The 12,588-nt window shown below is 35.5% G+C and overlaps 1 protein-coding gene across 2 annotated transcripts; it reads left to right on the top strand.

The window, feature by feature from the left end:
* The first annotated feature begins 1,513 nt into the window (after nucleotides 1-1,513).
* On the top strand, nucleotides 1,514-7,359 carry LOC107797573 (uncharacterized). 2 transcript variants are annotated; one of them, XM_016620480.2, is made up of 16 exons: nucleotides 1,514-1,785; nucleotides 1,929-1,990; nucleotides 2,589-2,732; nucleotides 2,944-3,055; nucleotides 3,313-3,459; nucleotides 3,656-3,760; nucleotides 4,399-4,482; nucleotides 5,240-5,355; nucleotides 5,446-5,547; nucleotides 5,627-5,740; nucleotides 5,839-5,895; nucleotides 5,986-6,052; nucleotides 6,254-6,307; nucleotides 6,396-6,470; nucleotides 6,601-6,636; nucleotides 7,015-7,359. In XM_016620480.2, exons 3-16 carry the CDS (start codon nucleotides 2,704-2,706, stop codon nucleotides 7,126-7,128), a joined length of 1,212 nt encoding a protein of 403 aa, XP_016475966.1. In that variant the 5' UTR covers nucleotides 1,514-1,785; nucleotides 1,929-1,990; nucleotides 2,589-2,703; the 3' UTR covers nucleotides 7,129-7,359. The 2 variants fall into 2 exon arrangements, with proteins under 2 accessions (XP_016475966.1, XP_016475960.1); XM_016620474.2 differs by lacking the exon at nucleotides 1,929-1,990.
* Nucleotides 7,360-12,588: the final 5,229 nt, after the last annotated feature.

The following is a 12,588-nucleotide window of genomic DNA, read 5'->3' as shown; positions in this document are numbered from 1 at the left end:
ATATGCTTCAAGGGGCCGTGTATTTTCTGTTTCTCCTCTTGTATCACCTGCTTGCAATGTAGGAAAATTGAAGAGTAGAAGTCTACCATTGAAGTCCATTCAAAGCTTTGCTTTTGAAAATGATTTTTTTTTTTTTGAATTTGTTAGTTGTTTGGATTGAGTGTTGTACCAATTGATTGAAAATATCAAAAGGAGTTCAAAATTTAAATTTGGAGTAGATTTGAATTAAATTTCAGAAAAGACGCAAGGAAGAAGACGAAGTCAATTTTTTGTATAATTACGTATAATCTTGTATAATAGTGTATATGAGTGTAGAAACACACTTTATACACTATTATAGCGTTTGTAGATGAACTTCTTCCACGATTTTCAGTTGCAATTTTTGTTCAAAACCTGTCCAAATCTCCATTAAATGACTTCAAATGTTATATACAATCTCCTTATACTATTTCTAACAAGTCTAAATAACACTCACTCCAAATTTCTCACAAAATCAAATTCGGAATTTAAACCCACATATTTAAGTTTGTTAAAAATTTAATTTTCACCACCCTAATGAATTTGTTTCGTTGAATTAATATTTGAGTTACAGTTACTGATTCGAAAATTAATTTAAAAGCTTGAGGAATCTTTTTTAAAAGTTAAATAGTAATTTTGAGAACCTATTGAAGTTGGATATTGAATCTTAGCCTATTATTTTTGGGTTAGTTGGTTGTAAATTGAAATATGAGTGATAAAATTGAAAAGTATGGAGCCTAGTTGTTCTAATGTGAAATTTTCCCAATAAAAAAGGTTCGTTAATGTGTCAAAATGAACAAGTTTAGGGGTCGTTTATGTATTTAGCAAAAATACAGGGGAAAAAACAAGAAATGGCTAATTAACTGAAATAATACTTGTCCAAAAATATGCAAGTTAGAGTGTGTTTGGTAGGAAGAAAATGTTTTTCAAGAAAATGTTTTCCAACAAAATACTTTCTTGAAAAACGTGTAGTAATCTTACTCACTTCCGGTGTTTGGTATGCAAATTAAGGAAAATAACTTCTCAATAGTATTCATAAATAATTTAGATTCAATAAACATGAAGCCATAAACTTTTGAACCAACAACCTTTCGAACCCACAAATTTCATAAGCTTCTGAACGGCTAAACTTTCGAACTCGTAAACTCTATAATTTCTAAACCCGCAAACTTCCAAATACATAAACTCCGAACTCATAAAATTTCGAACCTGTAAACTGAAAATATAAAAAATTATTATTTTTGCCTTGCGGTAGGGGGCAGAAAAACGAAAAAACAGAAAATTGAAGTTGGAGGGGGTTGGGGTTAGATACGAGGGTAAGTGGAGTTTTTGGAAAATATTTTACTAAATTTTTCTAAAGAAGTCATTTTACTCTGATTTCAGAAAAATGTGATATCTAGGAAAATATTTTCCAAACTATTTTGTACAGCATACCAAACACACCCTTAATCATATTAATGACCTGCTTTATTTAGGCGTTTTTACTAATCTGAGCTCCGTCTGTTATGAATCCCAATTAATTACGGGATTCATTTCAAATTTCCCGCTAATAACGACGTGCTGGAACATGGCACTTACAAACGTTGACTTAACCCTAATTTTTTCCCCTAACTACTAAGAACAATCAAGGTAAAAGTCCTTTAGCGTTCTATTTGACAAGTCCAACGTTGAATTTTTAGCGATAAACATCTCAATTTACGTAACTTAATTGTCACTGAGCCGCAGTTGATTGATTAGTCATTAATCCTCACGAATTAGCAACTTCAGGTATATTTACAGAGCTTTTAGTAATTTCTCCATATTTTAAGGCAATTATCCCCTTTTTCGGAACAGATTTATGTAGTAATTTTAAGTTTGAACTGATTTTTATTGTTCAAGTGATCTAATTTGATCTGTTGCATTTGGAATAGAATGAAGGGGCAAAAGGGGGCTGTGGTTGGGTGGTGGGCAGCGGCGGATCATGATTTAAAGTGTATGAGTTCCTACAATGATCTCTAGTTAATATACAATTACAACTGGGTTCACAACCTAATATTTAGAAATTTAATGAATTTCTTAATATATATATATACATGGTATGAGCAAAAGTTATTGAGTTCCGTTGAACCTGTACATAATGCTTTGGATCCGCCCCTGGTGGTGGTGGACTAAGATTGATTCTGTTAATACTTATTTGCTCAAGTGTTAGTAACCGCAAAGGAATGATTTTGGATTTTAAGTTAAATACATTGACAGTGTAATTCTTTTACACTATCAACGAATTTTAACATGTGATACCAGATCAATTGCCATATTTATCAAATAGTTGATTAATACTTATCAAGAGATTTACCAGTAGGGGAATCTTGGTAACTCAGTTGGTTGCTACCTTTACCTTGTTGGTGAAGGTTTGATTCTCCACCTTGTAATTCCTCCCCTATTCCCCCTTTCCCTACCCCCTATATATATACATATAAAAAAAAAATCGAGAAGAGATTTACCTGTAGTTACCTAATAAGTGATCTAATCGTGTAAATTATACCATCAGGGCATAGAACTTAAACTTATGATGTTTACGTTCTGGCTTTTAGGTTGACCATACTGCGATAGAGTTTTGGTGTTTTTGTTGTGGGTCACTGGAAGTCTCCTTGGCTCAATTCTGTGTAGCTTCTCCTTTTGTGATTTTGAAATTGCTACTCGAGGATCATGAACAGAATGGGGACACCTACACGCAGGTTTTTTTTATAAATATTTTTAAGTGATTTATTTATGGGTCCTTTATTGCCTTTTTTATAACCTTGTTATTCGAGCCAGCTTGCTTGCACCTCGACTAATTCCAGGGGGTACTTGCTACCTCTAGCCAGCTTGCCTTTATTGCCTTTTTCTTGAGAGAATATTTAGCTTTAAGGGTGGTATAACTCTTTTAACTTACACTTTCTGTGACAGTTCAAACACCAAACGGCGAAATGAAATGATGAGGCTTCTTGTAACAACCTTTGCTGGAGTTGTGCTTGGCATTTTCTTAGGTGTATCGTTTCCTACACTTTCATTTACCAAGGCATGGGAGCTAATTTGACTTTTTCGGATTTGATATGATATATATACATGTTTATGATGGAGGCGTATTCAGGATTTAGAATCAATGGATTGTTTCGATATGTATGTATGTATGCGTGCGCATGTGGATATCAGCATATGCATATATTAAAATAAGATAGTACCAATGCTTGTTTACTAAGTTCGCCCCATTTTTCTCTTAAGTGTCCCTCAAATAAGAGCTGATAAGTAATCTGCTTGTTTATTTCAATTTTGCAGCTGAACCTACCTTCTAGTCTTTTCGGATTAATTGATCTCTCTTTCATTGAGGACAAGTATTCAGGCCTCTCAACTCAAGATCTATTAAATGTCTTGTCTTCCCTGAGGAGCCACAGAGGCAATTCACACAAGCATAATGACACAAAGGTGTAACATTTGTTGCTTACATAGGCTACAAGCAGCCACTCTTGACACTTTGGTGCAACAAAGTTTCTTATTCTCGTTTCATTATTACATTCAGATATTGATAGTCAATTTTTGTTATATAGAGATAAGATTGCACTTTGTCTCTTGGAAATTTATACCGCCTTTCAGACTTATGCTATTTGTGGAAATCTTGCAGATTTGGGTTCCATCAAACCCTCGAGGTGCTGAGAGACTATCACCGGGTATCATTGCATCTGAGTCTGATCTTTATCCTCGAAGGTTGTGGGGCCTACCCCGCGAGGTCTGTATTTTTCAGCCTTGATGCCTATCTAAAGTAGTCAATTGACTCTTCATTTTCTTCGGCAGATGGAAACTGCTACCCATTCAATTATGCAAATCAAAGACATAGTGTGAGGTTTAGAATGCAAAGAAAATGACCGAAGTGTAACACATTACTAAAAAGGCTTCTTTCAGTTATTAATCACACAGAACTAGCATATCTTGAAGTTGATTTCAGGGATACTGGTTGAGTCTCTAATAGTTTATATTAGTCAAAGAAATTAGACGGAAGGGGTTCTTGTTAAACTAACAATTGCTTGTGATACACCCTTTTAACTTTATTGCCCTAGTAACAACCTTTTATAACCAGATGAAATCTATCATAAGAAAAAGCAGTTTGCTTCAAGATTTTTAGGTGGACGGGAAATCTAGAAACCCCGATTGGAAATAATGAACTTGCTGAAGTGTGCTAATGAAATTCTTGCATCCCCTATGATGACAGACCATACCCCACTTGTGGGAATACACTGGGTCGTTGTTGTTGTAGCCCTATGATGACAGATGAGAATCATTGAATACCCAGCTGAAACATGATTTTTAGAATGCCATTATAAGTTAAAGCCCTCAGTATTGTAATCTGTCTCATCAATTGATCTGCAGGACTTGATTATCAAACCTAGGTATCTTGTCTCCTTTGCAGTTGGCTACAAGCAGAAAAATAACATTGATGCGGCAGTCAAAAAGGTTAGGCTCCACCCTTCTTTAGCTCTCTTCCCTTCTACTCACTCCTTTGAGCCCTCGACTTGTCCTTTGGGGGGATCATTTATTTTTGAATAAGGGACTACATAAGGCCTAACCTGAGGTTTGTTTGCAACTTATTTTAACGTAAAGCCTTTGCCTGCAAATGCAATCATGTTTAGGTTGCCAAATTCTTTAGAAAGTCACGTTTGAGATCCAAAAGTGATTCGAATACTCATATTTCTCATTTGGAACCAAAAAATAACAAGTCGCGACAAGCAAAAAATTGCCAGAAATATTGATCTTTTGAAAAACTGAAATGTGAAGATTATCCCTTTTTTTAATATTTGTTTTTTGGTTAATTGTTTGGTTATTTTCTACTCAATATTTTATTCAGTAAAATGAGTAAAAGCAATAAACATTTGTTTTTAATGCTAAACTAAGCATTAACTATTTGGATTGATACAAGGATTTGTTTGCGTGATTGTAAGTGCAAGCCACTAACAAAACCTTGTTTGGTGTTTCTTTATCTTCACCAAAAAGATGTCATACTATTGTTGTTTTTATCCCTTATAGTCGTAACTACAAATGATGTTGTTGCTTCTCTAGATTACATCCCGTATGTGCCACTAACTAAGACAGACTTCCGGCAATATTCCCAGCATATTACTGAGTGGGATTATAATTTCCCATCATCTTGTCCACAGACCAAAGGACCTTCATTTTTTGTGGCTGTGCATGCTTACAGTTCCATTTTTAACAGTTTTCAGAGAATTTTACCTTTATGTTGTTTCACTATGATGGTCGAACAAGTGAATGGGATGATCTTGAGTGGTCCAAGCGGGCTATCCATGTTAGTACGCGAAAACAAACTAAATGGTAACTCTTTTGTGAATTCCTCTGATCCTCAATGTTTCAATACATTCTGATGGACTTTGTAAGAGAGAAGTTTCTTTGTTGGATTGAAAGGTGGTACGCAAAACGCTTTCTGCATCCAGACATTGTAGCACCCTATGACTATATATTCATCTGGGACGAAGACTTGGGGCTTGAGAATTTTGATGCGGAGGAGTAAGAATGATTTTTCTCACATTCTTGTGAATAAAAAATGTTGAATTTCATGGACTCTAATGTTTTAATGCAAGTGCAGATATATAAAGTTGGTGCAGAAACATGGTTTGGATATTTCGCAGCCTGGTGTAGCATCAAACATTGAGTTGGCATGGCGGATGGCAAAAAGACGTAATGACACTGAAGTCCACAAGTAGGGATGCTTGCATTAATATGTATAACTGCACAGATTCAAGCATTCCTTGCACACATGGCTTGATCTCATATACAGTCTATTGTTTGTGCTTGCAGGGAGACGGAGGAAAGACCTGGCTGGTGCACTGATCCACATTTGCCACCATGTGCAGCGTATGTTAAAGCATGATATTTTCTACGAAATACCTTTCTCACTTGATGGCTGGTGTCCGTAGTTTTACTTTTTATTTTATCTGCAATCAGATTCGTTGAGATCATGGCACCTGTTTTCTCTCGAGAGGCATGGCGGTGTGTGTGGTATATGATACAGGTAATATAATGTTTTTCGTGCTTTTTGCCATTTATTAGAGCAGCTTTCCCTCCATCCCTGGCCCCTCGCACAATCTGAAAAACAATCCCGCAAAAGTAAAAAATCTAGGGTAAATGAAAAAGACAATTGGGCACAAGGAGGCTGGGAAGGAGTATATGGATCATTTCGTAAATGCAAATATGAATTTAATTGTTATTGCAGAATGACTTGGTCCATGGATGGGGTCTTGATTTAGCTCTCAGGAAATGTGTGGAAGTAAGTAGTCCACCTTATTTAGTGCGGTAAAATTCTCCTATATGCTTATTCAGCTGGCTTTATCTTAATAATGCTTTTGGATGAGCAGCCAGCACATGAAAAGATAGGAGTTGTAGACTCTCAGTGGATTGTGCATCAAACTGTTCCTTCACTCGGGAACCAGGTATATATATTCCCATATCAGCCTTGGTTTATGTAGGATTAGGGAACCAGGTATATATATTCCCATATCAGCCTTGGTTTATGTAGGATTAAGTTAAAAGTTGGCTGTAACGATTATCTTTTTTCGACAGGGACAAGAAGAGAACGGCAAAGCACCATGGGAAGGGGTATGTTGCAATATCTGATTCTCCACTAAATTGAAATTTGACCAAGAGAGATGGTTAAAGAAAATACGAATAAGCAATAAACAACAATAATATAATCACATTTTGGATTTACATATGAACTTTTAGACTGAGTTCAAATCTTTTGGGTTCATGGATGAAATTATGCTTGTTATTTTCATTGTATCACACAATACTAATTGTTCTTACTTCTTACTGAACTTAAACCTGTACTTCCTGATGATGCATGATCTCGAGATAGCTTCTCCATGAAGTTTCTATATGTTGCCTTAGCTGACAAAGTGTTTGCGCGATCTTGTTACAAAGAAATATGCTGATATTTGATTATGGTGTCTAAGTCCAGCATTCATTTTGTCTTAGGTAAGAGAAAGGTGTAAAAGGGAATGGACAATATTCAAGGAGCGTATGGCTGCTGCAGAGAAAGACTATTACAAGGCAAAGGGAATTGATCCCCTTAATTCTACATCTCATTAGGTGGAAAGTCACATGATTAGGATGCCAGACACTTCTTTATGGATTTTAGTTATAGGCACTAAGCCACTAACAGTTTTAAAGATGTTTTACACTGTTAGTAGTTACTTACCATTTTTACTAGCTTACCAATAAATGCTTTACTTGTAATTTACCTTATAACGGCCTGATTGTGTAAATATTTTTCACATTGTTAGAGCATAGAGCCTAAAGTTATCTAGTTTACAGTTCCAAGAGGGGAGAAAGAGTTTATGCATTCTGCTAGTTTTTTCTTAGTAATATATTTCTGTTTTGTGCCAGTCCACGGGATAACCTTGTGCTTTATGTAGGAAAACAAACTATAGGACATTAATCACATTATTTTCTTTGTTTCATCTGTTGCTCTCCATTTGTTTCTTCCTAATGTATTTTCTGACATTGTTGCCGTCTGATTTTGAACAATTTGTCTCGACGCTCTTTAATTTCTTTAGTTTATGTCAACGTCATAAAGAAATTAGTATAAAAGATATGGCACTAAATTATACTCCCACTAGTGAATATATCCGCGCTTTGCCGCGGTAAAAAAAAGAGAATAATGAAATCATAATTTTTTTTTTCTAATTGAGATAGAAGAGGTTAATTTCTTTTTGTATATAATTATAAAATTAGTTTTATGTGACAATTTTAAATCTTTTCATCAGATTTTATTTCTCATGGTTGTTCTTTTTATGAACGTGTCAGACATAGAACCTTCAACGTCATGTCGTATAATTATAATTATAAAACTAATTTTGCAAGTTCGGTTGAGATAGGAGAGATTAAAAAATTTAATGTGCATGTGTATAAAACTAAAGTTATATCACTAACATAAATCTTTTTCTTAGAGCTGTCTTCTCATAGTTGTTCTTATTATGTACATGTCAAATGCAGAATCTTCAATTTTATGATGTATACTTATAACTATTATTATCATCATTCTTTCATTTTAAGAAAAATGTCCATTGCATGTAATTCTTTTTCAATATTTAATACTTGTTGTCAATACCCAAGAACGTCATTGGTGGAAATGAAGGGTTTGGATTGCAAGCGTATTTAAATTTTTTCTTAGCAAAGAAAATTAAATAATTAATTAAGAAAATGAATAATAATTTGCATTATCATTTACTTAAATAGGAAGATATATTGTGTTATATTGAAAAAACTAATATCTATGCCATAACGTAAGAAACCCCTTTGACATCTCTTCATCTGCAAATAATTCTCGATGTGAAAACACAGAGCCAGAGGGCTGATCTTTGAATAGGAAAAAGAGTGGATCTGCAGGGTCCCAAATGAATTGGCTTATTCGAAAAAGGCATTATTCTTTGGAAGATCTATCTCGTGTCTAGTACTGCATGGTTCCACTCTGCAAGAACTCCGAATCATTCTCTTGAAGCTCATCCTCGTCATCATAAATGATCCGCTTGCCCCGAAATAACTTGGACCAATAGGGAAATCCCAATTCATTGGGCCTTTCGATACAATCTAATAGAAAGCCCCAAGGGCGCTATATTCTAGGAGCCCAAACTATGTGGTTGAATAAATCCTCCTGCGGGTCAAGGGCTCCTTCTCCCTCCCCTTCTTCAAACTCCGATTCATATTTTTCATAGAGAAATCTCTGATCAAGGATAGAACAAGAGTCGTTTTGCATCATATCTAAGGGATTCCTTGGTTCGGGCCGAAGAAGCAATGTCACTCGATCATTATCAAACTGACTGCAATCTTTTTCTGTCCGTGAAGATCCCACCAGAGTGCATTCTACTTCTAATAGGCCATGAACTAGATCAGAATCATTCTCAACGAGTCCATAAGAAGTGATCCCATTTTTTTCATCGGGTCCGGATAAAGACCAAAGATCTTGAGCGACCGATCCGGCAGAACAACTCAAAAGATAAAGAAGTACCGTTAATCTCTTCATGCTCGTTCCAAGCTCGAAGTACCATTTGTATAAATAAAAATCTCCTTCATTACATGATTTCTTCTTCATATAGATAGACATAGGATCTATGGGGCAATTACTTAGAAGTACATTTTGTGCTACAGCCCTTCCTATCTGATAGAAAAGGATCACATGATCCTGAACCGATCTTACCTGGGATCACAAATCCCAAGTTTGTCTATGAAGAGCAGATCTAATTGTATTAGTATCTATAATTGATTTCTTCTGTGTAATACTAATCGATAGGACCTCATTGGTAAGTGCTACAAGATCTCGTGCATTGGAACTCATGGTTATGGACCCGAATCCGTTAGTATGGAACATTTTCTTTTCCAAGTGAAATCCCCAAGTATATGAAAGAGTGAAAAAGTGCTTTCGTTGTTGTGAAAGAAGAAGCCTTCGTATCTTAATGCACGTATTTAATTTATTTGGAGCTATTAGACCGGGATCCACTTTTTGGGGAATATGAGTTGAAGTAATAACAAGAATATTTCTAGTAGAACATCTTTTACAATCCCTGGAGAGATGGTTCACTAATAGACCGAGGCTAAGTCATTCGACTCATTCACATCCAGATCATGAATGTTTGGAATCCATATTATGCAAGGAGACATTGCTTTTGCTAATTCGAATTGAAGGGTGATATAAAATCGGTCTATTTCCGGCATCATATCCATAGTTAGCCCATTCATCCTAGTTAGCAGTTTCAGCTCCGTATCAAGGTCACGATCGATATCGTCACTAGCATCAAGATTGTCACTATCATCAATATCGTCACTATCATCAATATCGATCTCATCAAGAAGAAAACCTTTAGGCTTGTTATCCAGGAACTTGTTCAGAAATACCGTAATGAAAGGAACATAGGAGTTTGTCGCTAGGTATTTGACCAAATAGGATCATCCAGTTCCTATAGAACCTATCACTAAAATACCCCTAGAGGGGGATAAGGCTAAGCGGAGCGAAAAGGGTTTTCCATGAGATGGGAAATGAAAACTATTTTCCCCACACGAAGTTTGTGAATAAGTGATTGTCTGATAATGAGCAAGGAATATCCGTCTTTCTGCTAAACAGGATGGATTGAACTCATAATTCATTAGATGCTTTTTATGAATGTCAACTAAGTATCATAAGTAAATTGCTCCCAGTTGTTCAATCATTTGATAACCAGAGTCATTATTTGATGAACGATCATTATGAGTCAAACTCAATAGAATTTGATCAATCCTATTTTCTGTCGTTAAGGTGGAGAACTGAACCAAGAATTCTCTTTCTTCATCATCAATCGAATCATTGTTCGCGACCCAGGATTCTATTTTATCATCAATCCAATCCCCGTTCACGTTTTTTCTTTTTCTTATCAATGAATAGATCTCTTTACTTGTATGACTTAGATGTCTCGTATTTCTCGAAAAAGTAATTCGATTGATGGGATTTGGTATGAGATCGATGATCTCGATAAGATTGATATTCCAATCTTTCTTCTTAGAACGTATTGATTTGACCCCATAAGCGGGACCAAGCATGTTGCCGCCAGAAGCAGAAGCCCGTATTTCTTCTAGAGAATCTCCTAATTGTTCCAGAGCAACTAGAAAGAGATTCTTTAACCAGAAAGAATTCGGTTCAGATGTAGGATACCTATCCAGAAGTTTTCATAACTCAATCATAGATGATGGAATCATCAAAGATTTGACCTTTTCGAACTCAGTCTGTAACTCACTAGAGGCCCGGGAAACAAAGAGAAGATGTGTATGAACGAGATATCCAGCAACAAGAAGAAGGAAAAGGATTGAATAGAGGAACTCCCGAGCATTTGGCGATCTCAGATGTGTCGATATCAATGGTGACTCATTATTTCGATGAATCATTTCTTCGGACAGAAGAAGATTATGTAAACACTTACTCGCTGTAAGCACGTGATTTTTGCCCTATGAAAGAATTACTCCCAAAAATTCAAAATAAAACGATTTTCCTTGGTGCGCAATTTTGAGAATTTTTGTGATATTTTGGATAATTATTTGTATTTGTCTGTGCATGTTTATTTGTTAAATTAATAAAAAATATAAAAAATACGTCGCATTTGCGTTTAGGATTTAAGTTTACAATTGTTAGTAATTAAGTTTGTTTTACAAAAATGAAAATTACAAAAATAGGCATCTTTTGCATTTTTAGCATTTAATGTCCAATTGTACAATTTTATGCTTAATTATTACTTAATTGTGTGTTAATTGTTATTGGGAGATAATTTGCGCTTTTATAAATTAATTTAGTTCTATATGATAATTTAAGAATTTTTAGAATTTAGGTTTAGAAAAATAAAAGGAGAAAAGAGAGCAAAAAATAGAAGAAATCGGATTGGGCCTTTTCTTCAAATTTTAAACCAAATGCCCAGCCTTCCCCTACGACCCAGTCCATTTCAAACCGAGTCGACCCAGTCCATAACCCCAAAAACACAACACCCCTATCTTCCCATTTTTCACAAAACCAAACCCTAAACCTAAAGAAAACTACCCGCCCCCTCTCTCCATCTTCTCCAAAACTAAGATCCACCAAACGACCTCCCATGGCTGCCCCGTCGCTTCATCTTCCCCGTCGTCCCCTTCATCTTCCGTCAACACACACACAACACAGCCACCCTCACGTCAAGTTGTTGTTGCCATGGCCGTGTCCATGGTGCTGCTGCTCGACGTTGCTGCTCCGCCACCATTGCTGCCCGTTGCTGCTTCTCCTCCTTCACGTCGAACCACCATGAACGACATCGCCATTCCATAGCTGCCCTCGATGCTGTTGCCTTTTCTGTTTCACCATCCAAACACGCTGCCTGCTTCATCTTCTTCATCGAGCTTGAGCTCGACACCCATGGCTGCTGCTGCGTTTTGTTCTTCACCAGAGTTGTTGCCTTCTGCTTCATTTTCAAATAACACCCAATGACCTTTTTCAGTTCTTCGATCGTCCGTTCGTGGTCGTCTTCAGCATCAAATTGTTTTGGTGCGATAATCACTTCCGGACAGATTTGTTTTCATTCAAGTTCTTCGTCGTTCCGATCCGGTTAGTTGGTTTAAGTTTTGTTTCTGTCCGTAATTTGTTTGATATTTTTCGGATTTGAAATCAGATATGTTTGATATTAATTTCATGTTCATCATTTTTTTTATCTTTCTTCAGTTTGTTTCATTCATTTTTCTTGTTTATTTTTAGGAAGAAATTGATTAGTTTAATTATAATGTTATTAGATTTAAGTTGAAGATTCAATTAATTATTTTTCAGTTTGTTTTATTAATATAAGAGGATTTAGTTTTAATATAGAAGAGTGTTAGTTTAAATCGCTTGAATCCGTTCTTTGTTGTTTAATTTAGATTTAATTCGTGTTCCTTTTTTTTTAAGTTCGTTTTAATCCAGTGATTTAATGTGAGTTTATGTTTTGGTTTTTAATTTTTTGATTTAGTTTGAATCATGTATCTTTGTTGTATTTTGTTGGATTTAATTTGAAGATCAATTGATTATTTGAG

This window comes from Nicotiana tabacum, chromosome 3 (assembly GCF_000715075.1).
Source record: "Nicotiana tabacum cultivar K326 chromosome 3, ASM71507v2, whole genome shotgun sequence".
In the NCBI taxonomy this organism is placed as follows: Eukaryota; Viridiplantae; Streptophyta; class Magnoliopsida; order Solanales; family Solanaceae; genus Nicotiana; species Nicotiana tabacum.
The sequence above is the reverse complement of the archived record's forward strand: the minus strand, read 5'-3'. Positions and strand labels throughout refer to the sequence as shown.

Coding starts and splice junctions, on each gene's coding strand:
- LOC107797573 (XM_016620474.2), top strand. CDS start 2,704: ATGAACAGAATGGGGACACCTACACGCAG. Junction 5,356..5,445: donor ACGCGAAAACAAACTAAATG/GTAACTCTTTTG, acceptor TTGGATTGAAAG/GTGGTACGCAAAACGCTTTC. Junction 6,053..6,253: donor GTGTGTGGTATATGATACAG/GTAATATAATGT, acceptor TTGTTATTGCAG/AATGACTTGGTCCATGGATG.